The sequence below is a fragment of the Zalophus californianus genome, chromosome 2 (assembly GCF_009762305.2).
Source record: "Zalophus californianus isolate mZalCal1 chromosome 2, mZalCal1.pri.v2, whole genome shotgun sequence".
Classification (NCBI taxonomy): domain Eukaryota; kingdom Metazoa; phylum Chordata; class Mammalia; order Carnivora; family Otariidae; genus Zalophus; species Zalophus californianus.
Window position 1 is genome coordinate 902,110 of NC_045596.1, and position 27,176 is coordinate 929,285.

Below are 27,176 nucleotides of genomic sequence, written 5' to 3' on the forward strand. Positions count from 1 at the left end.
GGCGGTCCCCGTGCATGGCTGTGAGCTTGGAAGATGTTCTCGGTGCGGGGGAGATCAAGAAAATTTCTCTGAAGGTTATTGCTGTTTTCTTTCACTACCACAGACTGCGCCCTCCTACTCAAAACTCCTGAGGTCAGAGTCTCAGGGACAAATCCCCCATGTCATTAAATGAAAACCCTGTGCTGCACGAGACCCACAGGCCCGAGGCCCAACTGCTTTCAGCCAGAAACAAACACGGGGAAGCAAACGCCTTTTATTGAAGTCAGACCAGGTGCTGCCAGGACCACCATCCCAGAGCTCCTGAGCACACAGGCACCACCGCCTGGTGCTCCGAAGAGGTGACGGGCAGCAGCAGGCCGGCTGCTCGGCACTCACGGACCCCCGCGCCCTGCACGGCAGGGGTTTTAGAAAAGGAACGCACACCTGTGCTGGGATCGGCCCGCAGCCTCCCGTTTCATAGAATGCCCTTCCGAAAATTCGTTCAAAATACAGCAGCTTTCTCCAGAACTGTAAAAGCCATAAAAATCCAAAATACTTCTTTAGGAAAAACTGGATCAAAATTACACCTAATGTTCAAAGTTCTGCGTAGCCCAGCTCCTGTCCGTGAGCCGGGAAGAAACTGGGGGCAGTGGCCCCGGACCCCCCGCCGGGGGTCAGTTGCTCTCGATCTGCCCCAGGTCCAGCTCGCCGCGGCCGGGAGGGAAGGCCCCCTCCTCCCCAGCGCTCTCCCAGTCACTGGGGTCGCCGCCACTCCCGCCCTCGCCCTCAGCGGCCATGGGCTCCCAAGAGGCCCACGGGCCGGGGCCGGTGCAGCAGGGGCTGGGGCACACGCCCAGTGGTCTGGAGCCGGGCGTGATGATGCCCGTGGGGCCGCGTGGGGCATACGGGGCCAGCTTCACTTGGCTGTCATCCTCCTCTTCGTCTTCATAATCAAGGGAACAAAGGCTTTTTGAATTTTTTAAAGTCTGAAACAGAAAAGATACGAGCTTAAAGCACATCCACGGGGTTACACTGACCCAGGAGTGGATCCCCAAATTCACATACAGCGTCTGGTCCCCGTGCATCAGCCACACACCACACTCAGGCCCGCCCGGCATGGCAGGCCTCCGGCGGCTGGCCGGCATGCTGCCTGCTGAGACCGGACTCCCTGGAAGGGCCGGCACTGCCTCTTTCTGCCCCCTGCCCCCAGCCAGATCTTCGCCGGGCTGTTAAAGATGGAGGCTGCCGGGCTCTCCCCCAACTGCAGACAGAGCCCTGTCCACTCAGGTGGCACCTCTCCTTGGCTATCCCACCAGGCTCCTAAGACCCAGCAGGCCACCCCAGCCCTGGTGCTGGGAGCATGTGCCGGCCTCCCCCCTCCACCCCTGGCCACAGCCCACCTCCAGACCACACAAGACAGCAGCCCCCTTGGCCCGGCCAGGGCCCCATCTCCCTGACACCAGCCCCCCAGCCCTTGCCCTGAACTCCTGGCCCGGCATCTTGGGGCAGCACATGCATGTGGGCCACTGCACACCTACCCCGCTGCTGGAGCGGCCTCCCAAGCTGGCCCCACGTGGCTCCACCTGCCCCAGTGTGACCTCAGCAACTCTGGGGTCAGCCTCCTCTCTGGAGCCACACCCAGGCTGCCCCCACACAGGTGTCAGCACGTGGTTCGGGGCTTCTAAGGAGCATCTGCGCACACAGGGTGGGGCAATGCGCAAGCCTGGACCAGCCGCGGGGACACAGCCGCTCCCGCACTCTGACCTGGGCTCCAGCACCTACATCTGAGGGCCCAGAACACAAGCTGAGCAACTGAAACCCAACCGAAACCCAAAGAGCCAAGACGTGCCTCATAACGACCATCTCTTTGGCTAGAAAATTTCCTAGAAACAGTGCCACAGTGAATTCAAGTAAATAAATGCTTCCCCCTCCTTGAAATCAGCACTTTTAAGGAAATTATTTGGCTCTATAAAACAAACAACCTGACTTTTCTTGTTGTTCTATAATAACTAAGCCACTGAAAAATAAAATTCTAAGGATTCAACCTTTAAAGATACAACTGGTCACAAAGTTTGGTCACAGAATGAGGACCCATGAAGTAACTCCTTTATTCAAATCAAGGTGGATGTGACAGTAGCGGTCACTTCTTGAGGACCTGGCCTGTGTCCGCAGGGCCCCTTGCCTGCCTGGCCCCCCAGCCTCCTGGTCTTGCTCTGCCCCTGTGCTGGCCCATGTGTGGATGGCGCCGACCCCACGGCACACACGCGAGCTAGCAGTGGCCAGACAGGTGGCAGGAGGACCGCCGCAGACAGGTCCTCTGTCGCTGGGCCACGAGCCCATCTAAGGGCCACAGCTGGAGAACGGCAGGCTCTGCGCAAGTCCACTCAGGCCGCCTGGGAGACACGGCAGCCACTCAACAAAACCACACACACAGAGCTGTGACCCACACTCTGAGCATCAGCCACATGGCCCCAAAAGGGGTGTTGCCCGCCACCTCGGTCGGGGGTGAGCCACCACACAACGCTGGGGATGATGGGAAGCCAGGCTGTGAGGCCCATTCGGAGTGGCCTGGGCCACACTGCCACGTGTGACCCTGGACAGTCCTGCCGCTGCTGCCGTCACTCTGGTTTCAGGTTACCCGCATCGAAGCACATGAACACAAAATATCTTCTTTCAAATATCAAAGGTCAAGACTTTTGAGTTATAAATCAGGGGCTCTAGATGTTACAGGGTCCTTCGACTTGTGTGCCATCTGGGGGGACCCGCTGCAGCCCCAGAGCCAGGCCCCGGCTTCCTGTGGGGTATGAGCAGGTGCCCTGTGCTTCTACCACCCCAAGCCGACGTACCAGCTCCAGCTAAGCTGATGAGACTGAAGGGAAATTAGAAACGTGCCTGTGAGCCATCCCAGATTCTCTTCAGCGACCATCCGGGGCCTGGCCAGCCACGTGTGCACTGTCCAAGACGTCAGGCCATCTCCCAACCACAGCACACGGATCTGTGCTCCTGGAGAGCACAGCCCCAGCTTCGTGAGGGAGCTCACTGCGTCTCTGCTCAGCCAGATCACACCCTGCCCACGGGGGCCCACGGGGGCCCACAGGGGCCCAGCCGGCCGGAAGGCCAGGGCTGAGCAGGAGCCCTGGAGGGGCCCCCAGCTGCCTGCAGGTGCCTGAAGCCCAGCACCCACGAGCGCCTGTCCCACCAGGGGTCCAGCTGTGGAGAGAAATGCGGACGCACCAGCAACGAGAAGCCCCATGGGGCCCACGTGGCAAACCCGAGTGCCGTCCTCAGCCAGCTGCGGGAGAGGCCTGCAGGGCTCGGAATGTCCACAGCACACATGGGATGTGCACAAGCAGGTGTGTGTGTGTGCAGGGGTGCTGAGCACGTCAGAGCGTGCTGGGTGAGGGAGCTGCAACAAGGAAGCCAGCTGAGAAGCAACAGCATCCCTAGACCGCCCTCCCCCACGTCCGGGCAAGCGCTCCCCTCAACCTTCACAGGAGTGGGGGCGATTCGGGACAGCAAGGACTGGAGGGTCTCAGCCTGGGGAAGGGGCCAACACGTGCAAACAGAGGCCGAGCGAACATCTGCACCCTGAGCACAGAGCCCCGGCCCTGAGTCAGCTCCCAGCCTGCCCAGGCGGGGACTGGATGTGTTCTCCACGGAACTTGACCCCAAAGCAAACTCAGAGAGATGGGGACATGGGGGGGTCCCCCTCCAGCACGCAGGAGACCCAGGCAGCCCCCCCAGAAAGCTCAGGCCAAAGGGCCACACCCACAAGACAGAGCCCTCTGGTCCAAAACCCGGTCGACATGAAGTGTCACAGAACGCCCGCGGCCTCTAACAGGGAAGACAGGTGAGGCTGGAACCAGGGAGGACACAATCTGGGGGAGCAAGCAGCGCAGGGGCAAGAAACACCCCCAAACCTAAGTCCACTACCAACGTCCCTGGAGAGAGGGCTCCAGCCCTGAAGCGGGGCAAGCAGGAAATCCCAGGGCCAGCAGGAGGCCCGATATCGGGACAGCTGGAGTCACAGAGGCCACAGGCACCGGGGCGGCGAGAGCCAGGGAATGTGCATGCACTACCCGATCCCCCACCCCATAATCCAGGAAACCACCTGATAGAGCCCCACACTCGGCACCACTGACAAAACAAACACACCAGGTCTGTCACCCAGAAACCCCAGAGGGCGCAGGGCAGAGAGGAAGTGAGTCCGAGCCGCGCCACCTGTCTCGCGGCAACGCTGGGCCAGAAGGTAACCAGCAGCGCCAGAGCCGGAAGGAAGCCGGTCCCACAGACAGCGGAATATAAAGCTTTTCGGATTCACAAGGTCCCCCAAGCTGCTCCACCAAATGAGACTGTGGCAAGGAGAGGTGCCAGCCGTGTGTTGAGAAGGCTGGTGAGGAGCTGGACGACCCCCATGCCGACACCGCAGCCTGCGCGTAAAGCCCCGGGTGCCTCCCGCCCATGCCTCATACCCCACCACTCACAGAGCACCTGCTGGGCCGCCTGGGGCCTCTGGGAATGCTCCTGTCATCATGCCAAGATCTGTGCTGACCCCACAGGAGAAGGCTCAAGTGGGCCTGTTGGGCACCCACTCCCACAGTCCTTCCCCTACTCACGCCCAGGAGCTGGACCCTGCGCCGTCCCACACCATATGCCTGAACTGGCGCCCATACCTGACCGGAGCATCTGCTCTGGACCCTACTGCCCACACCTGAGCCCAACATCAACATCTGACCCTTGACCCCGCTTGCCCACACCTGACACTTGACCCCAGCGCCCACACCTGACCCTGGCGCCCACACCTGACCCCGGCGCCCACACCTGACACCTGACCCCAGCGCCCACACCTGACCCCAGCACTGACTTTGAAGTGGGGACCAGAGTGTGATCCTGAGGCCTGCTTGGAGTCCCCCCTTGCCCACAGGGCAGTGCAGTGTTCATATTCACCACCTTGCACCTAAATATAAGTAGCAAAATAATACGGTAAAGGAACAAGAAAAGTAGGAAAGTAGAGTAGATATGATACACCTACCATAGAACAGGTCGTTCAACTTCGGGGAACGCGAGCGCGTAAATAGAAGGAGAAAGTAAAGTGCAGACACAAGCTGCTCAGACTGAGAACCCGAAGCACACGGGGAAGGGACAGGCCCTCAGAAGACGGAGCAAAGCCCCATCTCTGCAGGCGCCCCGACAAAGCCCAGCCTCCCCACCCCAAGTGCCAGCGGGTGGCAGGGCCAGGCCCCACACACGGGCACACTCACACGCACTCCTAACACCCCAGTGGCCGCACTGCCCGCCGTGCCTCCTGGACGGTGGTGACAGCGGCAGACCCGTGTTCTCCAGCGCCTTTTCCGCCACGAGCCCCCAGGGGGCGCTGCAGCGAGCGTGCCAGAGCACGCAAGACGGGGCCACAGCCACAGGACAGCAAGCCCGCGACTCTAGGGCCACGGACGCCACGGTCTGTTCAGTAAGTCCCAAATCTCCAGTAACCACAACGGACTGAAGGGCAAGGAGTCCCTCCGCCTGCAGAGCCCCCTCACCTGCGTGTCCCCGGCCCCCCTGCCGGCCACCCCTACACTCCCTGACCCGGAGAACGGGGTCTCCCTCCTCCGCCCCACGTGCTCAGGCCTCTGCCCACCCTGGTCTAGACGGTCATGAAAGGGTCGTGAACACCCCAATCTGTCCAACCCCAGCCGACCCACCTGCTCGCTAGCTGTGCCCTTGTCACAACTATCTCATTCAACCATCTACGCAGGGGCTTTGGGACAAGATGCCACGAGGCACCACCCAGCCGTGCACTCGGGCCGCGAGCTGTGCCCTTGTCCTCGCAAGGGGACCCTCCCACAGAGGAGTCACAGCTAGCGTCCCTGCCACAGCCCCCAAAGCACCATGTGTGTGACAAAAATAGGCAAGAACCAACACGCTTCTGTGGCAAAGCGACAGAAACCCACACTTGACCAACAAGCTGTGGGTCCCCGGGCCCGCCAGGCCACGCGGGACAGGCCGGTGGCTCCAGACAGCTGAAGTGTGTGAACGCACCGCCGTGCGCCCCCGACTGCAAACACCCTCCTCGGGTGCCAAGTCTGGCACGGAGGCCACGCTGAGCCAGAGGCAGGGAGCTACGTGTCCAAACCACAGGCTGGAGCCGCTTCTCAATCACACTGTAGAAAGCTGAAGATCGCCTGCACATCTGAAAAGCTTCTGAAAGCCCTGAAAACACAAATTTCATAAAAAACAGCACCTGTGCCCATTCTCTGCTGGAACCATGACTGATCGACACATTTTCCATAATGATATTTTTTTTTCAACTTTGAAACCTAGCTTTGCCAATAAATATTAAAAATTCTATATGCTTTTCTGTGGAAACAATCGCTTACCCGGAATGAGGATTCGGGGGCAGCAGTGCCCCCTCCTTGCTGACCAAAGCCAACCCTCAGGCCATGCTTGGCGGGCGGTGGGCTGCTCAGCCATCCAGCGTACCATGTCTAGGCCTGCGGTCAAGGACCCTGTGCTCCCCCTGGCTTCAAGTCAAGGCACAGAACCGGCGTACTGAGGTTGGGGGCATCAGGCCAGGGCACGCACACGTGGGAAGGATGCGGTCCCACCTGCGCTTACACAGAGAGCAAGAGCCACCGAGAAGCTCCTGTCACTGCTCACGGCCACACCTTCACATGGACAACAGACGCACCCAAAGGCAGGCCCCGGGACAGCCATCTAAAGCCTGCCACATTCTGCCCTGAGTCTCCCCCGCTGTGCTTTGTCCAGGCCCGCTCCGAGAAGCCTTGTGTCCATGTGAAACCACCTCAAGATAAGGGAACATTCGGGGTCTCCAGCTACGAACCTGACGGGATGTGCCCACTTCCCACAACCAGCAACATGCTTCCTAGAGCGGACCCCCCACCCCTGGGCAGCAAAGCACATGAGGGTGCACGGGACGTCTGGGCACACACGTGGTGCCCAGCAACGCTTGGGGCCTCTGCACCCCCAGCCGCCCCCAGAGCCTGACAGCCCGCGCCCGCCTCCCACAGCCTGTCCTCCAGCACTCAGGGTCACATCCACACTTCCAAAAGTGTTTTTAAGTTTCCTGCTCCCTTGCGCTTATACATTAACCACAAATACCCACGAGCGCCCATCCCACGTGTAGGTGACATCAAGTTGAACACGCTGTGCCCCAGAGAAACCCACAGGTCTTGCCCAAAACATCAGTCACCAAACCCAGCCAATTAGCCCTTAACAGCTCGACTGCTGCTTCTACCCCTTTGTACATTTTAAGACCACGGAGTTTCCCAGATACCTGCTGATACAGTAAGAGGTACACATTTGGCCTCTACCCACTCCTGGTTCCCACCATCTAAAACCCTTGGAACTTTTGAGTGCTGGGGTGAGGGGTGTCTTTTGTGATTCATAACGAGCCCCATTCAACCACACCAGGGGTTTAGGCTAATGTAACCCCTGGGGGCCCCTAGTGGGCTTCTGGATGGGGCAGTGGACAGAATGACCACACCGGGCTTAGTGGGTTGGACTTTAAGTCCCCCACCCCCACACCCCTGCCAGGGACAGAGAGGGGATGGAGAGGCAGTCAGTCTCAGTGGCCAGTGAGCTCATCAGTCGCACCTGGGCAGTGGAACCTCCATAAATCCCCTGCCCAGGGGGTGGGGGGATCTGGAGGGCTCCCAGGTTGGGGGGCATGTCTGGGTGCTGGGCAGGGGGAGCTCTGCACCCCTTGCCCCATACCTTGCCCTCGGGATGGTCCCGAGTTGTGTCCTTCATGATAAATGGGTCACGAGTTAGTATAAGGTGCTTTCCGCAGTTCTGCGAGCCGTTCTAGCCAATTACGGAACCCGAGGAGGGGGTCGTGGGAACCCAGATTTGTAGATGGCGGGTGGGAGGTATGGGAGGCGTCTGAAGCACGGGTGGTCTTGTGAGGCTGCAGGGTCTGCACTCAGGGCAGCTGGTGTCAGAATGGCGCCAACTGTCAGACACCCGCCGGCGTCTGCAGAGCTGCGCACGCTGGGCACCAGAGACGGTCTAAGTAGAAAGCATCACGCTGAGATGCCCTCTGTTTCCAGAGGTGGCCGGGAGCTGGAGAAGGACAGGGCTCCAGCCCCGACCGACGTCTGGGCTGGGTGCTGGCCTCCATCCCCCAGGTCACCATCAGGAGCGTCCGTCAGCTATCACAACTGCTCACAACGCCTGTCTGCATATGTTTGATTATTCAACACATCAGGGATAAAAGAGACAGCTACAAACGCACCAGAGTAAAGATTTTAAAAGTCCTAGGAGATACAATGAGCAACTTCGTGCCCCAAACTGACACCTTAAATGCAATGCCATTTCCCAGAAAGTGGTAACTTCAGGAAGCCCTAGTAGATTGCCCCAGAGACACTGAGTGTGCAGGTCTGTTCACCTCCACACACACCCCGGGCCCAGATGGTGTCCCGGTGAGCCCCCAGCAAACCTCACACGTGATGGCTTGGGAGTGGCTCATCTGGCCCTGTTGAGCCTGCGGGTGACACAGCCCCACGGAGCATGAGTGCACAGGGGACCCTGAGTGGAGCCGCCCAGCGGAGCTGCTCCTGGATGCCTGATCCGTGGACGCCACGTGGGCTAAATGTGGGCTGTGACGCAGTAACCCTGGCGAGGTGCCAGGCTAAACAAGGCACCAGGCCGGTGAGGCTGGGGCCTCGGGCAGAGGGGCTGTCAGATGCTGGGGCAGGCTCAGGGGACCTCAAGGGTCCAAGGGCAGAGGGCACCCGATGATACATCAGCAACGAGGGAAAACGTTTTAGAAAGACAAGCAGGGCACCTGGGTGGCTCAGTCGGTTGAGCACCCGACTCTTGGTTTTGGCTCAGGTCAGGATCTCAGGGTATGAGATCGAGCCCCATGGCAGGCTCTGCGCTCAGCGGGGGATTCTCTAGCCCTCTCCCTCTGCCCCTCCCCAACCCACGCCCATGCTGCTCATGTGCTCACGCTCTCTCGCTCTCCCTCTAAAAAAAGACAGGCAAGCAGGCTTCACATCTCCTGGGCTCCTTTCCTTGGGGCTGCCGGTGCCAGCGCCCCACCCGACTCTGCACCCTGCCCTTCTGCTTCTAGCCGGCCTGCCCACCTGACTGCTGAACCCCATTCACTGCCCCGTCTTGCAGCCCAGCTCGCCGACTCTGCCCCATGGCCTCCCATACAGAAAGGCAGTCATGGCCGTCCCACGCCAGGGAGGGCAGGGGACCCGAGAGCCATGGGGGCCTGTGGGGCCAGGAACCCGAGACGTCTACATGCACACACACAGACACATGCACGAGGCTGAGGACGGCTCACACCCCGCCCAGGCGGGCAGGAAACACGGCCATGGGGACGCTGCAACCTCAGGCCCAGCCAGGCCCAGAGCGCCTTTCCGGGCAGCTGGGCTCCCGCCGAGGGGCGGAGACCACCAAGGCTGGGGTGGGCCAATCTGGCCGCAGAGCCGCCCCGCGCCGCAGGGTGGCGCCCGTGAGGTGAGCACAGCAGAAACAAGACGATCCTCACCCGTGTCATTTTCAGAAAGTCCAAGGATGGGCGCGGCCAGCAGGCGCTCTCCTCACGCCTGCGCTTGCGCCGACACTTCCTCCCGACCAGCACACAAGGCTGTGAGCGGCACCGGAGCAGGCCCAGCCGCCGGCCCAATTCAGGCGTGGACGAGGGGCTGCTGCCGGCAGAGGGCGGGGGTGTGCCCACTTCCACCAGGTGCTCCTGCGACAGGGACAGGCGGCGCCTGCAGGACAGAGCGCAGGGCCCTGCGGGTCGCCAGGGTGGGCCCGGGCCACCCTCACTGCCGTCCGGGCAGCCGCCGCCGGCTGAAGGCGGCCGGGGCACGGGGGGCGAGGTGGGGCCGGCCACCGGGGCGGTACGGCCCAGCAGTGTGGCGCTCCCGGGCAGGCTGGCAGCCAGGCTTTCCCGCAGCGTGGCGCGCCCGCCGCTGTGGCACCGCCTCTTGGACACCGGCGTCCAGACCTTGGAGCTGCCGGGGCGCCAGGGGGAGCGGCAGCGTGCCAGTTCATCCGGCTCCGACAGGGAGCGGCAGTGGCGCTTGGTAGGTGGTGCCGAGGGGGGCCCTGTGCTCTCCCTGAGGTCTGTGGCGCTCACGGCACCCAGGCCTGTGTCTGGGCCACGTGTGCCCGTGGCCGTCTGACTCCCGACGGGCCATCCTCCACTTAAGACCTTCCAGGGGCGCCTGTCTTCTGAGGAAACACAAAAGAGAAGAGACGAGTGAGCAGGAGACAAGGCACAGTCTTTGCCAGGCCCCGAGGCCCCTGCCTGGCTGGGGACACGGCCTGACACTAAGCCTCACGTGACTCCTCTGCCACAGACCCGGTCAGCGCCGGCCCTGCCTGCATTCCCCCCTGGTCAGCTCAGCCCAGGAGCCAGCCTCACTTTCCAAGGAAGACACGTCTCAACGAGGCCAGCTACCCACTCCCTGAAGATGACCGGAGCACACCACTCTCCTTTCCGGTTCATGGAAAGACTTGCCCTGCGTTACCCACTTCTCTGTCCATGGCCCAGGCCTCCTCCAGGTGTGCGACCTCACCTGCAAGACCCCCGCCCACCAGGCTGCTTCCAGGCGGCTGGTGCCCCTTTAGCACACGGGCCACGGTGCCCCTCGCCTCCTCTCCGGGAGGCAGCCCTGTTTCGCGAAATTGGAGGCACAGCCACAGCACAAAGCAGGCAGGGACTGTGCAGAGGGCCAGTACCCCCACCCCCAGCCTCCACTTCCTCACGTCATGTGGCTCCTGGGAGTCTCACACGAGACACTGAGAATCCGGGGTCAGCATGCACTCCCGCAGACCCACATGTGAGTGCACACCACGCAAGCACCAGGGGCTCCCTCTGCCGGCAATGCCCCGGGAGCAGCCCGCTCCAGCCCTCTTCCTCCACACACCCCTTGGGTGCCCAGACCCCGAATGCACCCAACGGGGCCGCCATCATGAGCTTTGCTGCACTGGGGGCTGAGGGCAGAGCCAGGTGAGTGGGTCTCCAGGGACTCCTAGTGTGGAAGCAAGGTGCACCATGAAACCCTAACTCCCACTGACCCGGCTGAGAGTCCGCTCAGCAACCCCATGACTCCGGCCACTCAGCATTCACTACCAGTTGGGAAACTGGGCATGGAGGCAGTGGGACCCCAAGGGAAGAGGACCGCTGTGGGGAAAGGCATGAGCAAAGGCCCTGGGGTGACCCTGGGCAGCAAAGAGGCAGGGTCAGACCCCCTGGGAATCCCTGTTGAGGACTGGCCCCATGTGCAGGGTGGACTCCCACTGAGGACACAGTGCCTAGGGCCCAGTGCTGGGCTCACACTTCCTACCTCCATCCGTTCACAAAAGAATTTGGTAAAAATAACCTTCATTTCGCTAGTCTGGAGAGCCACCTAACACAGCGCCCCTGCCAATGGCTTCTGAGTGCCACCCTACAGCCGTGGTGCCCAGGGCCGGCAGAGAGAAGACCTGCACTCGAGTCAGAGCCCAGCTAACATGCTTCACCACAGCCTGTCATCCAGAGCCAAGGTTAGCAGGAGTGGAGGGTGACAGGCTCTGCACGCACACACGCACTTGGAGGGGCCTTTCAGGTGGTGGGGGCCAAGTCCCAACGCGCACTGATGGTCCAGCGTGGGCCACACAGGAGCTACGCACGGACCCCGTGCCGCGCCCGACCCCGCCCTGCTCTCCCTTCAGTGGCCACGGGGCCCCACAGGGCGGGCCTCGACCTCACACAGCCAGCACCTCTCCGGGAGGGCCCAGCGGCCCGGCACCTGCCACACTGGAGGCAGAGGCCGGGCCACGCCCTGACCGCCAGCCCAGCAGGCTGGGCATCACCCTCCAGGTCCACATCCGCACGCTCCACGCACCGTCCCCGGCCCATGGCCACAGCAGCTCTGGAGGATGGGTCAGGGCTTCGAACACTTACCGTTGCTCTCAAAAGGGAACAAATGACCCCTGTTGCTCAGTGTCCCAGCAGAACGCTGTAAATGACAAGAAAAACCAGTATGAACACCGTGGACATGGACACAGAACTCACAACAGCATGAAGTCAGGTAACGCAATGATCTCATCGCTATGGGTCAGTGCTGTTTTTCCCCAACGCTGCATTTTTTGGCAATGAAAAGGAAAAGCATGGACCCCAGCATACACCCTTTTCTTAATCAAGATTCTTTTTTTTTTTTTAAAGATTTTATTTATGTATTTGACAGAGAGAGACACAGCGAGAGAGGGAGCACAAGCAGGGGGAGTGGCAGAGGGAGAAGCAGGCTTCCCGCAGAGCAGGGAGCCGGATGCAGGGGCTCGATCCCAGGACCCCGGGATCACGGCCTAAGCCGAAGGCAGATGCCCAATGACTGAGCCACCCAGGCGCCGCTTAATCAAGATTCTTAAAGGCCGAACAACACACAGCTGAGGGAAAGGAATCGAAAGCCACGTGCGCACCACCGTGTGCTCCTGCCCAGGCAGCCCTCCCGCAGCCAGCCAGGCTGCCCTCACGGCCTCCCCACTCAGGCCCTCTCCCGCACGGACCGGCCCCTGGCCAGGCCCCCTGAGGGCTGCTCGGGGTCTCAGCTGTGATCTGCCCCCACGGCGCCTGAGGGGGTGCTGCTCGCCTGTGTCTGTCTGCTTCTGCAGGCTCCCCCCACCCAGCCCCAGGGGTGCCATCATCCAGCTGGGTCTCTGGGGCAAGCCCCCGGTGCTGTGGGGACACAGAACCATCCTGTGGGGTCCGGGAGCCGTCGCTGTTCAATTGTCTCTGCCTTCCCACCTCCACCAGCAACCCCAAACCCCCCCAGGCCCTCCCAGTGCCCCCAGCACCCCTACAGTGCCCCCAGGCCCTCCCAGTGCCCCCAGCACCCCTACAGTGCCCCCCAGGCCCTCCCAGTGCCCCCAACCCCCATGCCCCCCACTCCGGGCCGGGTTGGCCAGCCCCTGTCCCCCAGGTGAGCCCAGGCACAAGCACCTTCCCAGGGCTGCCGTCCCCACAGCAGGAAACCTGAACAGAAGCATCGTCCACCAAGGAGAGGCTCCAGCAGCTCCCACACGGGAGGCCCAGGTCACAGCTCAGCGTGCAGGCACACAGCGGCCGCGTGGCAGAGCCGGGGACGTGGGTTTTGTGGACAGCGCCTGTGCTGGGGAGCGCATCAGGGCTAGCCCTGGGCCTCTCTGTGGGAAGCTGCAGCATTGTGGGCCTCCACATCCAGAACAGGACTGTACAGCCTGCCTCGTGCTGAGGAGCCCTGACCAGACGAGGCCGCCCCTGAACACGCCCTGCGATACCGGGGGGCGCTAAGACCACAGGCTGGCACCGAGGCCGGCCCGGCCCCGCCATACCCGAGCCCAGGGACGGCCCGTGCAGCACGCGGCCTGCAGTCCACTCCCCTGAGCAACCTTGTTGGGGGCAGGCCGGCTCCTCTGTGTAAGCCTCGGTCTCCCCACCTGGGGCTGGAGTGAGGGTGGGACACACAGGCAGGGCGGCTCCTGGGCTATGCGAGAGTAACGAAATCCACCAACTGATGGTGGACAAAGGGCAGCCGTTTCCAGAAAGGGCACTGGGTCAACCACACATCCGTGCAAAAAAAAAAGAAAACCCACTCTTGGCCTGGTCTCATCCCACACACAAGACTCAGCTCCAGGGAGAGTGCAGTCTTCAAGCTAAAGTAAAACAGATGCTTCTAGAAGAAAACAGGAGAATAACTTCAAGACTCAGGGTAGCAAAGATTTCTTAAGTGAGATATAAAAACACACTAACTTACACGGGTGCTTCCGTCTATGTTGAAAATAGAATTTCTGTTCACTGAAAGTCACCCGCGACAAGGCAAACCGTAAGATAGGAGAAAATATTTGCGAAATATTTTCAAGTCAAAAAAGACTCATAGCAGGATGTACCAACGACTTCCCACAGATCAGTAAAAAAAAAAGGCACAAGATCCAACAGAAAAATGGCCAAAGACCTTAAGTCACTCACAATTGGCCACTGGGCAGAACAAGAGGTGCAATCTCCCTCGTCATCCGGGGAAAGTGGTCAGAGCCTGGGGGACACAGCACCAGGCGTGCCCAGTGGCCGGGCCAAGGTGCAGGCCAGGGCACTGCTGGGAGAGCCGGCCACAGGAGACCGCACGCGCTCAGCAGCGTTAGGCTCAGCAGCCAGAGCCTGGGAAGAGCCCAAACGTCCATGGAAGGAAGACAGAGACCGCCCCGCAGAGGAAAGGAAGGAAGGAAGCGCCAACCACCACGGACCTGATGAGTCCCTCCTGAGTTCCCGCCAGGGAAAGAAGCCAGACTCCAAAGTACAAGCTGCCGCGCTTCTGGGACGAGCCAGGACAGGCCACGTGGGGCCCTGAGAAGGCCAGAACCTGTCTGGGTGGTGACAGCGTTCCCAGTGTGCACCACCCGCAAAACTCATCCAACCGAACTCATCAAACCCAACCTGCACATTCCACTGTGTGCAAAGTCTACCTCACTAAAAAAGCGTATTTTCAACAAAAGGTTTTTAAAAGCCAGACTCCTCACCATCCAAGCCTGTACCTGCATAGCTGGACACAACGGCACGCCGACAGCCCACACCACAGCGAGTGATACTGAACCTCCTGACCGTCCGCCCCCAGTGCACCCCCAGCTCACGACCCTCCTCCTCAGCGCCCCCCACCACAGCGCAGTGGAGTGCGCCTGCTACCCTGACCTGCTCTGGGCCCGCCCTCACGAGAACAGAAGCCCAGGCACCTGCTCCCATGGGCCTGCCGCCCACCGAGGGTCCAGCCCTGGCCGCCCTATGTCAACTCTCAACACCCCCACACTGCCTTCCGGTTCCACCGCCCACCAGCACGGGCTAGGGGCTCCCCGGGCTGCCTGCCTGCAGAGAAACCACGCTCCCCCCGACACCTGGAGCCACTCCCACGTTCACTGAACCACCGCAACAAGTTCTGTTGGATCCTGCCGGCATTTCGGCGGGCCGGGCGGCGGGCCGGGCTGCGTGCAGTGACTCCTTGCCCACCCACCTGCCTGCACATCCTCCTCCCCTGAGGCCCCAAGACCCCCCCTCCTCTGCAGTACACAGCCCCCGCCACACCTCCTCTCCTCTCTGCCGCCCCTGCAGCTCCACACAGCCCGCACCTGCCGTCCCAGGGCTGGCTTTGTCTATCTTCCCAGGAGAACACAAGCCCCTCGGGAAGGGCAGCGCATGGTGATGCCACGGCCTCAGGTTGTAAACAAACGAAACAGAGAAGCTACAGCTCACTTGAGAACTGTAGGGTACTGGGATTTTTATCAGAACTGCAACAAGCCTTGGGGCGCCTGGGCGGCTCAGTCATTAAGCGTCTGCCTTCGGTTCAGGTCAAGGGTCCTGGGATCAAGCCCCACATCGGGCTCCCTGCTCCGCGGGAAGCCTGCTTCTCCCTCTCCCACTCCCCCTGTTTGTGTTCCCTCTCTCTGTCAAATAAATAAAATTTTTTTAAAAATCTTAAAAAAAAAAAAGAACTGCAACAAGCCTTCAGCGGGTGAATGGTACGCCCTTACGCGAGTGCAACTACTCCGCTAAACCACGAAACCACCCGGATGCCTCTCCAGGGCATCATGAGGAGCAAAAAAGGCCCCTCCCCAAAGGTCATGGACTTCGCACAGATCATCCTTGAAATGACAAATCACGGAGACAGGAGAGCTTGGTTGGAGGGAACGCGGTGTGGCCACAGAGGGTCCACGTGAGGGACGGCTGACACTCAGGTCACTGAGTTCGCTCTCTATCTATGCTGCCCCACACAACGGTCAGCAGTTACGGAAATTTAAACTTCAATTATATAAAATACAAATTCAGCTCCCCATCACCCCAGCCACATCTCAGGGCCCAATAACCACATGCTTTAAGGAGCCACATACTTGGACAGCGGGGAGCATTCCCGTCACCACAGAACGTGCCCCCGGACAGAGCTGCCCCAGGTCGCCCGCCCACACTCACTGGGGCAGCCAGCGTTCGCCGACACGAACCAGTGCACCAGCTATGGAAAATACCAGAAGCCGGAAGACACGGCCTAATTTCTCAAGGCACTCACCGTCCTGTCTGGGCAGGGGAAGGGGCAGTGGGAACCGGACACACCTCATGTGCTTCTAGGCCTTTTTGGTCACAGTTAGACCAGCCTATGTCCCCCGAGCCTCACAGAGGCAATGCAGGAAGAGCCGACCTCACCCCGGTGATCAGAAGGAAGTGGGAATGTACCTGAGGCCAGAGTAAAAGGACCATAAAATGAAGGAGCCAGCCCCACTGAACGGGGTGAGGACAGAGAGGACACAGGGTCTACTGGCACATCCACGAAGAGGCACTAAGCACAGCATGGCCAGGCGCACAGAGCACTCCCCACACCTGGGCTGACTGAGCAATGGTACACAGGGGACACTGACCCTTGAGACAAATGTCAGCTCTCTGGCTGACAGGGCAGAGACCCTCAAAAGGGATTAACCCCTCAGGACTGGATGAGATGTCCCTGTTGGGCCTCCCGCTCCTACCACCTGTGCCTGACCACGCAGCAAGTGACAGTACTCGGGGAGGGATTCATGAGTGACCGGAGCAGCACACAGCTAGAGAGACAAAGGCACCAAATGTTTAGTGATTTCCAATTTTATTTACATTTAACTATCTTGAATTTTAGTTTTAAAACTAATAATTCAATTTTTTGGAAAACTTTTCAGTGTGCTTAGAACAACTGGAGTATGTGAAATCTACTTTTTCAACTATAAATTTCATGAAATCTAAATACAGATCAAATATTTCTATAATGAAAATTGGTGTCCAAATTGAGATCTGCTGCATGTGTAATGTACACACTAGGTTTCAAAGACTTTGTTTTTAAAAATGTAAACTTTTGACAAGGGTGCCAAAGACCACTCAAGGGGAAGGAAGAGTCTTCAACACATGGTGTGCTGGGTCAACTGGGGTCCACACACAGAAGAATGAAGTTGGGCCCCTACCTCACACCACACACTAAAAGTAGCTCAAAAGGGATCAAAGACCCAAATGTAAGAGCTAAAACTATAAAACTTTTAGAGAAAATGTAAGAATAAATCTTCACGACCTAGGACTCGGCCAAGGTTCTTAGATATGACACTAAAAGCACAGGTGACAAAAGGAAAAAGAGATCGGCTGGACTTCGATAAAATAAAAGCTTTTGTGCTTCAAAGAACACTATTAAGAAAAACACCCACAGAATAGAAAAACGTTTTTTCAAATCACATATCCAATTAGGGATCAGACTATACAAAGAATTCTAACAACTCAAAAATAAAAAGACAGAAAACTCACATTTTCAATGGGCAAAGGACTTGAAGACCTATTTCTTCAAAGAAGATTCAACGACGGCCAGCAGGCACGAGAAAAGCGCTTGACGTCACCAGTCGGGAGGGACGCACAGCTCAAAGCACAAGGAGACCGCACCTCCTGGGTGGCAAGACTCCAAAAGAGGGACAACTGCAGGTGTTGAGGAGGAAGTGGAGAGCTCAGGGCCCCCCGCCTGGCGGGCTGTATGACGGTGCAGCCGTGCAGAGAAGAGCTCGGTGTCTCGGAAGGTTAAATGGAGTTACAGTACGACCCACAGGTCCCACTGCCGGACGAACACTAAGAGAAATGAAGACGTCTGTCCAATCAGAAACCTGCACACAAACACTTGGAGCAGCAGCACTGAAAACAGCGGACAAGTAGAAGCAACCCAAATGTCCACTGACAGACAAACGGCAGACAGAACGCAGTCTAACCAGCGGGGTCTGACCACGCCCAGTCTAGAACTTCCTGGGATGAGGGGCAGCCGTCTGCACTGCCTACTAGGGCGGCCACTGGCCACACCAAACACGGAGGCACCTGACGTGTGTCCAGTGCAAATGAAAAATAGCATTGTTCGTTACGTTTAATTCTAATTAACTTTAATTTCTATTTGAAAAGCCACATGGAACTAGAGGCCGCCACACAGGGCACAGGGCAGTCTGCGCAACACACCCAGGACAGGGGACACCTGAGAAGACATCTGTAGAGACGTATATGGAAATACTCCGAGGAAAACCATCTAGAACTCGCTCTAAGACAGCCGCAGGAGGGGCGTGGCTGAAGGCACAGACGGAACAAGGGACAGGGGCTGACAGTGCTGACCTCAAGGTCTCTAATGCTCGACTCCAACCTATGTTCAGATTTTGCCATGAAAATACTAACGTCAGTCACCTTCGAAAACTTCAATTTCTATTCTTATACAACAAATTGGCTTTTTAACTACCGACTCCTTTCAGTGAACGTTATGAGTAGCGTGTGCTGAGACACGTGCAGGTAGCGTCGGGGCACTGGCTCACAGGTAAACCGCTGACCCCCAGGGACACAGATTCCAAGTTCCCTCTGCAGAGCTGACCACACCATCCTTACTATAAAGTGACATTGGAAAGCCACATAAACTAAAAGCCCAACATCAAATGGGTGACAGAGACGACAGAGGCTTCTTGCTCAAAAAGAGAGGGCCATTTGTGCCTTCCGTTGCCTGTAAATTACACCTCATTTTTAAAAGTGAACATAGAAACAGCAGGTTTCTATAAACAAAGCGTCTGCAGTCATGCAGCAGAAACCGTGCAGATGCAAGAACAAGCCTCCCCAGGAAGTCGGCAAAATGCCTACCGGTAATGAGGGAATTCTCTTCCAAACGTTACGTTGTAAATTCACACAAAGTAAATCTATTTGCATCACAATGGGAAGAATCATAGGTAGGATTTGTCTTGCCAGGGTAGTCTGTCTAAATGAACACCTTCGTGTGGGCCCCGCTGACCCACAGCACGCGCCCCGACCCCGCGGTGCCCCCCCGCCCCCCAGGCCACAGCTGGCTCCACCACACGCACCAGAACTCTGCTTCCAACAGCAAAATGGCTCCTCGTAAAATTCAAGATGCAGATTTGGGGACAGGAAAGGTCTGTTCTCCCACTTCAGGAAGAAAAACCTACCATGTTAACAGGCCATCTTCTCAAAAACACGAGTCTTAGTGAAACAAACAAATCACCCCCAGCGGCAACAGAACGGGACAAGGAACACGGAGCCCACGGGTGGGGCCAGCAGAGGGGGAGGGAGGGCGGGCTGACCGTGCGCCTCTCCTCCTGCGCGGGGTGCTCACAACGGTCCTTCTCTCTGTCAGAGAGGCGACGTGTTCCATTCCCCAAACGTGCTAGGATCAGCCATGTCTGCTCCTCTGCAAGGGCCCGGCAGGCCCGATCCTTGGCCCGTCTCCCCAGCAAAGCCACACAGCACCTGGCCGCCAGCTCCCGGGCACACCTTCTGACGGGCATGTGGCCATCTGTGGCCGCGCATGCTCCGCTACAGCCCCGGTTTTGCTTAGTCTCCCGGAAGCAGTTTCCACACTTGAGCACAAGCGAAAATGGGAACACGTGCATGGTGGCCGCTGGAATCCCATCAGGACTCTGAGCTCGAGGCCAGACAGCAGCGCCCCACAAAAACCCCTCAGCACCCCTGACCCCCCTGGGCTGCAGACACGGGCCCACCTCCCGTCCCTGGCACTCCGTCTGTAGCGCTGAGCCTCAGAACCTCAAAACCAGCCGCTGTGACGGTGGACCATGAGCCCACCGTCAAAGGCCTGGAATCACAGCTTCCCGCCGCCTCTGGGAGGCCTAACTCGCAGCCGGGCTGCACCAACACTGCTCTGGGCGCCCAGCATCAGTGAGGCCGCTCAGGAGGCCTCCAAGCACCATGTGGGGCTGCATACTCGGCCACCTCCGTCCAGACCTACAGTCGAACCAGGACAGTCCTGAAAGTCATGTTAATACGATCCTGGAAAAACGGCTCCACCTACGCAAACTTCAAACCCAAGTGACAAAGCTGTGGAGACCACTCAAGACTGAGGTTGTCAGAAGGGCTAGTGTCAGCATGAGGGGCATCAGGGTGGGGACGGGCGCTGCTCGCTCAGAGACACGTTTAACAGGTATGAAGATCTGCATGCTGCACACTTAGGATTGGCATACTTCTAGGAGTCGGCTGGACATTCATTAAAAGCTGGTGTTTTTTTAATGAGAAACCCATCATCAGGACGCTGAGGAGATGTGGGGGCTGCACGTGCACAACACGGCCCCGGGACACAGCCCCCTCCAGCCCTCCTCCCACCACGCCCCCTCAGACCTTGGCCACACACCATCTAGACAGCTTGGGCAGTCTCCCCCAGAGCCTTGGCGGGGGACAGGGTCCTGGGTGTTACCGCCGCGGCCAGCTTACCGGGCCAGCATCGTAGCTCTTGCGGACAAGGTCATCCAGGCTCTGGTTCTGCAGCTTCTCAGTGATGAGTGTGACCATGGTCAGGGACCCGTGTCCTCAAGTCTGTACCGATGGGCACGGGGGTTCAGAACAGCAGGCTTCAGGAGGCCTGGGTCGCTGCTGGGTCAGAGCTGACCCTCAAGGTGGATTTCCGCTTTACAGATGAGGGATCCATTTCCAAGGACTCTTCAGAACTCTGCATCTGTGTTTGTGGGAAAGAGAAAGAAGTGATTACACGCAGAACCACTAGGTCAGTGTTCCTGTTCTATGCTGAGTATTTTGTGTGGAGAATATTTGTTACCTCCGCCTGATGAAAACCCTCCTGCTTTACAACTACCGTATGAGCTCCCCTGGAAACTGTACTAGAAGTGGCATTCTGGTGGAAGGACAGCAGGTTAAGTGCACACCTGAGATCCAGTCCTCCCAAAGCCCCGGGGGAAGCAGCAGAAAAGGCCACCCCACCCCTTCCCCGCAGTGGGCAGAGCAGACAGGAGAAGAGACATGGGGAAGCTGGACAGTGGCAGGAAGCCACATCCTACACCCGAGGAACAGCTGGTTGAGAATTACTGAACCCTCATGCACCACTGTCCCCTTACAGCGTTACACACCCCTCCCCCAGTCGGTCCAGCTGGCCCTGCGTGCGAGGCGCAGGGGTGCAGAGCCTGGCCCCAGGCCCCCGGGTGCAGGGTTGCAGGGGCAGCTCAGTGGGGGCGCAGGCCCTCCATTCCCAGGAGTGGGCACTCACGCTGCACCTGGGACCTGGCTGCCCACAGACACCAGCAAGGGGAGGGCCCTGAGCCCCCGTGTAGCCCACCACCCACCCGCCATCCCTGGCTGCCACCTGCTTAGCGGCCCGCTGCCGAGCACGAGTAGGGCCACCTGCCTCGGAAGCCATGGAGAGCGCCGACCAGACAGGAGGGCCCCAGCCACCCAGAGGAAACAGCATCGGTCCTGCCCTCAGATGGAGAAGGCGCCCGGTCCACAAAATAAGATCAGAATTTCCTTAAAAAGAAGTATTTAGGGGAGCCTGGGTGGCTCAGTCGTTAAGCATCTGCCTTCGGCTCAGGTCATAATCCCAGGGTCCTGGGATCAAGTCCCATGTCGGTCTCCCTGCTCAGCATGGAGTCTGCTTCTCCCTCTGTCCCTCACCCCGCTTGTGCTCCCCTGCTCTCACTCTCTCTCAAATAAATAAATAAAATCTTAAAAAAAAAAAGAAGTATTTAAAGAAAAATGAAAAGATTTCTCAGAAATTAAAAAATGAGAGCAGTGACAGACCCTCCAGAATGTCGAGTTCGGGCCCCTAACCTGCAGCAGGCCTTGAGGCCCCCCTTCCCAGAGGCCTCCTCAGGCCCAGCAGACCATTCACAAGGCAGAGGCCCCACCCCAAACCCACTGAGTCACGTCCTGGGGCAGCGTCCCTTAGGATGTCTGCACGAGGAACACCTCCACACGGAGCTGGCAGCCCCCATCACGGCCAGGACTGCAAGGAGCACACAGCTTTACGGAAAGTGCCGGCAGAATGCACCGGCAGACCCCAGCAGAAAGCCTTTTTACAGACGCTGCCAGAGGCCAGCAAGACTCACACCCTCCGGGGCCCCTGCACACGCACACGTGCACTCTCCACAGGAGTGAACAGACACTGCCCTGACAGTGCCCAATGAGATCCCACCTCACACCAGTCAGAACGGCTAAAATTAACAAGTCAGGAAACAACAGATGTTGGTGAGGCTGTGGAGAAAGGGGAACCCTCCTACACTGTTGGTGGGGATGCAAGCTGGTGCAGCCACTCTGGAAAACAGTACGGAGGTTCCTCAAAAAGTTGAAAATAGAGCTACCCTATGACCCAGCAATTTCACTACTGGGTATTTACCCCAAAGATACAAATGTAGGGATCCAAAGGGGTACGTGCACCCCAATGTTTATAGCAGCAATGTCCACAATAGCCAAACTGTGGAAAGAGCCAAGATGTCCATCCACAGATGAATGGATAAAGAAGATGTGGTCCATATATACAATGGAATATTACAGCCACCAAAATAATGAAATCTTACCATTTGCAACAATGTGGATGGAACTGGAGGGTGTTATGCTGAGTGAAATAAGTCAATCAGAGAAAGACAATGATATGATCTCACTAATATGTGGAATTTAAGAAACAAAACAGAGAATTATAGGGGAAGAGAGGAAAAATGAAAAAAGACGAAACCAGAGAGGGAGACAAACCATAAGAGACTCCAGGGGCACCTGGGTGGCTCGGTCGTTAGGTGTCTGCCTTCGGCTCAGGTCGTGATCCCAGGGTCCTGGGATCCAGCCCCGCATCGGGCTCCCTGCTCAGCGGGAAGCCTGCTTCTCCCTCTCCCGCTCCCCCTGCTTGTGTTCTCTCTCTTGCTGCGTCTCTCTCTGTCATTTAAATAAATAAAATCTTTTTAAAAAATTAAAAATTAAATTTAAAAAAGAGAGACTCTTAATCTCAACTGAGTGTTGCTGGAGTGGTGGGGGGTGGGAGGGATGGGGTGGCTGGGTGATAGACATTGGGGAGGGTATGTGCTATGGTGGGCGCTGTGAATTGTGCAAGACTGTTGAATCACAGACCTGTACCCCTGAAACAAATAATACGTTATATGTTAATTTAAAAAATAGTAATTAATTAAAAAATAAAATAATGTAAATTAAAAAATAAATAAATAAAACAGCATGCCCCAAGCCAGCCTTTTACGGAGTGGGGGAAGGAGGCGTCCCAGCAAGCGTGGGAAGCAGAGCAGAGACAGCCCACCACCGCTCTGCACTCGGGCACCTGTCAAGGCAGCCGAGGGACGGCACGGGGCTCTCCCTTCGGCAGAGCATGTGGACAGGCTTACCAAGGGCCCTGGAATTCATGAGCTCATCCCAACCAAAGGCACTGTGCACACTCGGGCTTATTCCAGGCCAGGAGAAGCACTCACTGTCCGCGCTGTTCACCAGCAGCTCTCCTGGGCTCCCACCGTCCTAGCCAGGGACGGCCACCTGCCCCAGCACAGCCGGGGACCCCGAAGCCCAGGCCAGCACCCGTCGGTTCCCCAGGGGAGCGTCTCTGTGCTCTGGGAGTGGCCCTACTTAAGTGCGTATAGGACCGGGGAGCCAAATCAGAGCCAGCCAGCCGCATCCCCATATGCCTGCACCACTCACCCACGGTCACCTGGGCAGGACCCACCAAGCCTGCAACCTGGCCTGGTTCTCACTGCTTCTCCCCACAAATTCTCCCTGAGCTCCAACTTAGAACCTCCCTCACAGGACACAGGCATTACCAGGGCCCCTCCAGCCTGACCAGCTCTGCTGCAATCACACCCACCCACCACGGCCAAGGCCCTGTCCTCTGCCTCCTGTGCCTGCCACGCCCAACACTCGGGGACTCTCCCACCCTCCTGTCAGACCCTCCTAGCGGCACACGGCACGCACGACCCTGGAAAGACTACAGCAGCCACAACAAAACTTGAGGAAACTACAACATGACCAGCATTTCACTGGGAAACGAGGCCACACACCCCTCGGAGAGACAGCTGGTTTCCAGGGCTGGGGTGCGGACGAGATGCAGAACGCCAGGACATGTACAGAGAATGGGGCCAGGGCTCCCAGGAGGTGAGGGTTCCACTCCACAGAATAAACAAGAACCCACGAGTCTGTACTGATGTAAATTTTAGCTGGCAAAGTTCGGTAAAGTAGGGGAGGGAAGCTCGTCCCTCAGGCAGAGTGCAGACCAAGGAGTGCAGACGGAATGACGGATTCTGTCCTTAAGTCAGCGTGTGACAAACACCCCATGCTGGTGCAGGCAAGAGTCATCCACGAACGCCACACTGGTGGGTGACCCTCACACGGTGTGCAAGCATCTCCCTACGAGATACTCGCTGATGACAGGGCGGGAACTGGCCTCGTGTGCGGGGAGACTGGCAGACGGCAGCCCCAGCAGCGCAGCAGGTGGGTCCCAGGACAGCTGACAGCCTGTGGCGTGTGGACAGGATGCAGCAGCCGCCTGCACCCGGGGGCTGTGCCCGGACTGGGGAAATGTCCGACAAAGCCACGCGAGGTGAAGCGCACGAAGGAACTGGTCAGGGTTCTCCCACGGTGTCAGGGGCACGAAACACGGGAGTGGGGCGCGGGCCAGCCCGGAGGGGACAGAGGAGACGTGACAACCTCCCCCAACTCCTGACCCGGTCAGAGAGCGGGCTCCAGGGCACACGCACCGCAATCTGAACAAGCCCCGCGGACCGGACACCAGCACCGCCCAGCACACGATCCCCAGACTGTCCAACTCGGGCTGAGCATCTGGCAGACGGGGGCGCGGGCTGCGGCCTGCACGGGGCACGGTGACATCAAACGTGGCACGCCACACTCCATTATAACTCACAACAGAGGTTCAAAAGAACAAAATAAAGTGCGTGGTGTCCGAATGCAAGGGCCGGCCAGTGTGACCTTGGCGAGTGGAGGGCCACGGTGTGGTGCAGGGCGCACCTGCGGTAAGAAAAGAGCGGAAAGACCACCATGTGGAAGGGACTGCACCAGGCGGCTGATGGCATCTTCCAGAAGAACCACGAAGATGGGGAAGGAGTGCCAGGCATGCAACAATTTCATTTCCTCCAAGAAGAAATGCATGACATCACGTGTTCATATGGCAGGCCCCCCGAAACGCCTGAAACCACAGACGGTCCCGAACCCTACAGATGCTGTCAACCCCGAACAACACGGTCTGAACTGTGCAGGCTCAAAGTGGGGCTTTTTTTCCATAAATATAGGAGAACACTAGAAATGTCTCTTCCTTACGATCTCAATAGCATTTCCTTTTCTCCAGCTTACTCGATTGCAAGGATACAGCATATAACACACATAAGACACAAAATGGGTGTTGAGGAACTGTTTACGTCATTGGTAAGGCAGGTTAAGTTTTGGGGGTTCCTAGGTTCTACGTGGATTTTCGACACCCCTAAAGCCTGTGTTGTTCAAGGGATATCTGTACCGTTTTCTCCCATGCATACGTACCTGTGATGAAGTTTAATTTATAAGTTGGCACAGCAAAAGATTATTAACAATAACAATAAACCAGAACGAGTGTAACGGTACACTGTGATAAAAGTTGTCTCTCTCTCTCTCTCTCATGTCCTGTACTCACCCTTCTTCTTGTGACGATGGAGAGGACACAGTGCCCACATTTTATCATGAGGGGCACCCAGGGGCTCAGCCGGTTGAGCAGCTGACTTTTAGTTCCGGCTCAGGTCGTGATCTCAGGGTCGTGAGACCCAGCCGTGTGGGGCTCCCTGCTCAGCGGGGAGTTTGCTTGGGTGTCTCTACCCCTCCCCCCACTCTCTAAAAGATTTTAAAAATAAGAACTAATAAAGCCGCCCACATGAGATGAAGGAGGGGAGTGACATGGGCCTTGTGACCTAGCATCAGGCTACCGTGGACCTTCCGACCACACGTCAGAGGGAGGGTCACCAACTTCTGGACTGCACTGACCGTGAGCGACTGAAACCACAAAGGCAAAGCCGTGGCTTGGGGTACCACTGGATATGCACTGAAACCTAAGTGTAGTAGCTTCCCGGGGCTGCCGGGAAGCGGAGGCCAGAAGTGGGAAGTCGAGATGCGGGCAGAGTTGGCTCTTTTGGGGGCCCCACAGGATACGGGTCCCCTGCCTCTCTCCCAGCTCCTGGTCATAGCCAGTGATCCCTGGTGCCCTGGGCTTGCACTCGCGCCACATGTTCTCCCACAGCCGAGTTCCCACGGCCGTCTCCCTGTCTGTCTTGTATCTCGGCATTTCTTCTTTTAAGGGCACCAGTGATTGGATTGGAGTCCACCCTAAAGCAGTATGGCCTCATCTTAATTTACATCTTACTTACATCTGCAAAGACCTACTTCCAAATAAGGTCCCATGCACAGGTCCTGTGGAACCTATCTTTTGGGGGACACAATTCAATCCACAATGCCAAGCCAGCTCCCTGTATGAGAGATCCAACCATCAGGATGGAACGTCATGGTCAGCAGAAGAGCCGGGGACGGAGCCGCTCAGGACACTGTCCTGGCCCTGACGGAATGTGCTGCCCTTGGGGAAGGCAAGAGACAAACAAAGGCAACTGGGGGCAGGTGTGAAGAGCAAGTAGCAGCCAGCAGGTGTGGGGGGCGCTCAGAGAAGGAAGCCAAGACTGAGGCTGAGCGGGAGGTGCCAGGAGACCTGTGGGGGCGGGCGGGGGGCAAAGCCAGGACTCTGGGCACCAAGGCTAGACATGGGCAGGCCAGAAGCCAGGGGCCAGGTGAGAGAACGCCGGCCCCAGGGACAGAGAGGTGAAGGGTGGGGGATGGCAGCTCCACCCCACGCGAGCCACCACGAGGACTGACAGAGACCGTGTCTGGGCTCACGGGCACCTCTGGGAGCACAAGTGACCAGACACCTCCTGCAGCTCTTGCACACCAAGCAGTCCTCTGTGACCACCCCTGCCCCGCCGGCTGGGCACGGGATGCCCTCCTCCCCTAACCAACACAGTGAGGTTTGGAGACTCCCCACCTTCTACCTCCAAACCTCTCAAAATGGCTGTACGAACCCTCCATGGAGCCACCATGGACCTTATCATGTCCCTATAAATAGCACTCCCGGCTGAGCCACACGGTGGAGTCTGTTCCCCAAAGTTAATCACCCGCCTTTTCTCACTCACAAAGTCTCTGCCCGATACAAACTCCTCCCCAAAAGAAGGATAAAAGTCGACAAACAAGCTTAGTTCGGTGCGAGATGTGGAGACACCCTTTGGCCCTTCCGGACCCCCAGCCTCCACTCAGGTGTGGGGGGCAGGCCCAGCTGAGCCGAGGACTGCACTGGTCTGGCAGCTTCCAGAGCAGGGTGCTTGGGCGGGTGGGGCGCCCACACCCTGTCCCTCCTCCCTGGATGCCTGGGGGCTCTCAGGGTCTT

General features: G+C 58.2%; 1 protein-coding gene across 6 annotated transcripts in view; it reads right to left on the minus strand.

Moving 5' to 3' along the window:
- Positions 1-239: 239 nt before the first annotated feature.
- Positions 240-27,176, minus strand: part of FAM53A (family with sequence similarity 53 member A) — a 34,345-nt gene continuing 7,408 nt past the window's right edge. For 5 of the 6 annotated variants that reach the window (XM_027599683.2, XM_027599677.2, XM_027599681.1 and 2 more), the window contains exons 2-5: positions 20,213-20,453; positions 11,909-11,963; positions 9,500-10,191; positions 240-965 (exon numbers count right to left, since the gene is read on the minus strand). In XM_027599683.2, the coding sequence (XP_027455484.1) occupies positions 654-965; positions 9,500-10,191; positions 11,909-11,963; positions 20,213-20,290 (1,137 nt within the window). In that variant the 5' untranslated portion in view covers positions 20,291-20,453 and the 3' untranslated portion in view covers positions 240-653. The remainder of the gene's footprint in view (positions 966-9,499; positions 10,192-11,908; positions 11,964-20,212; positions 20,454-27,176) is intronic. The other variant, XM_027599684.2, reaches the window with a different exon arrangement.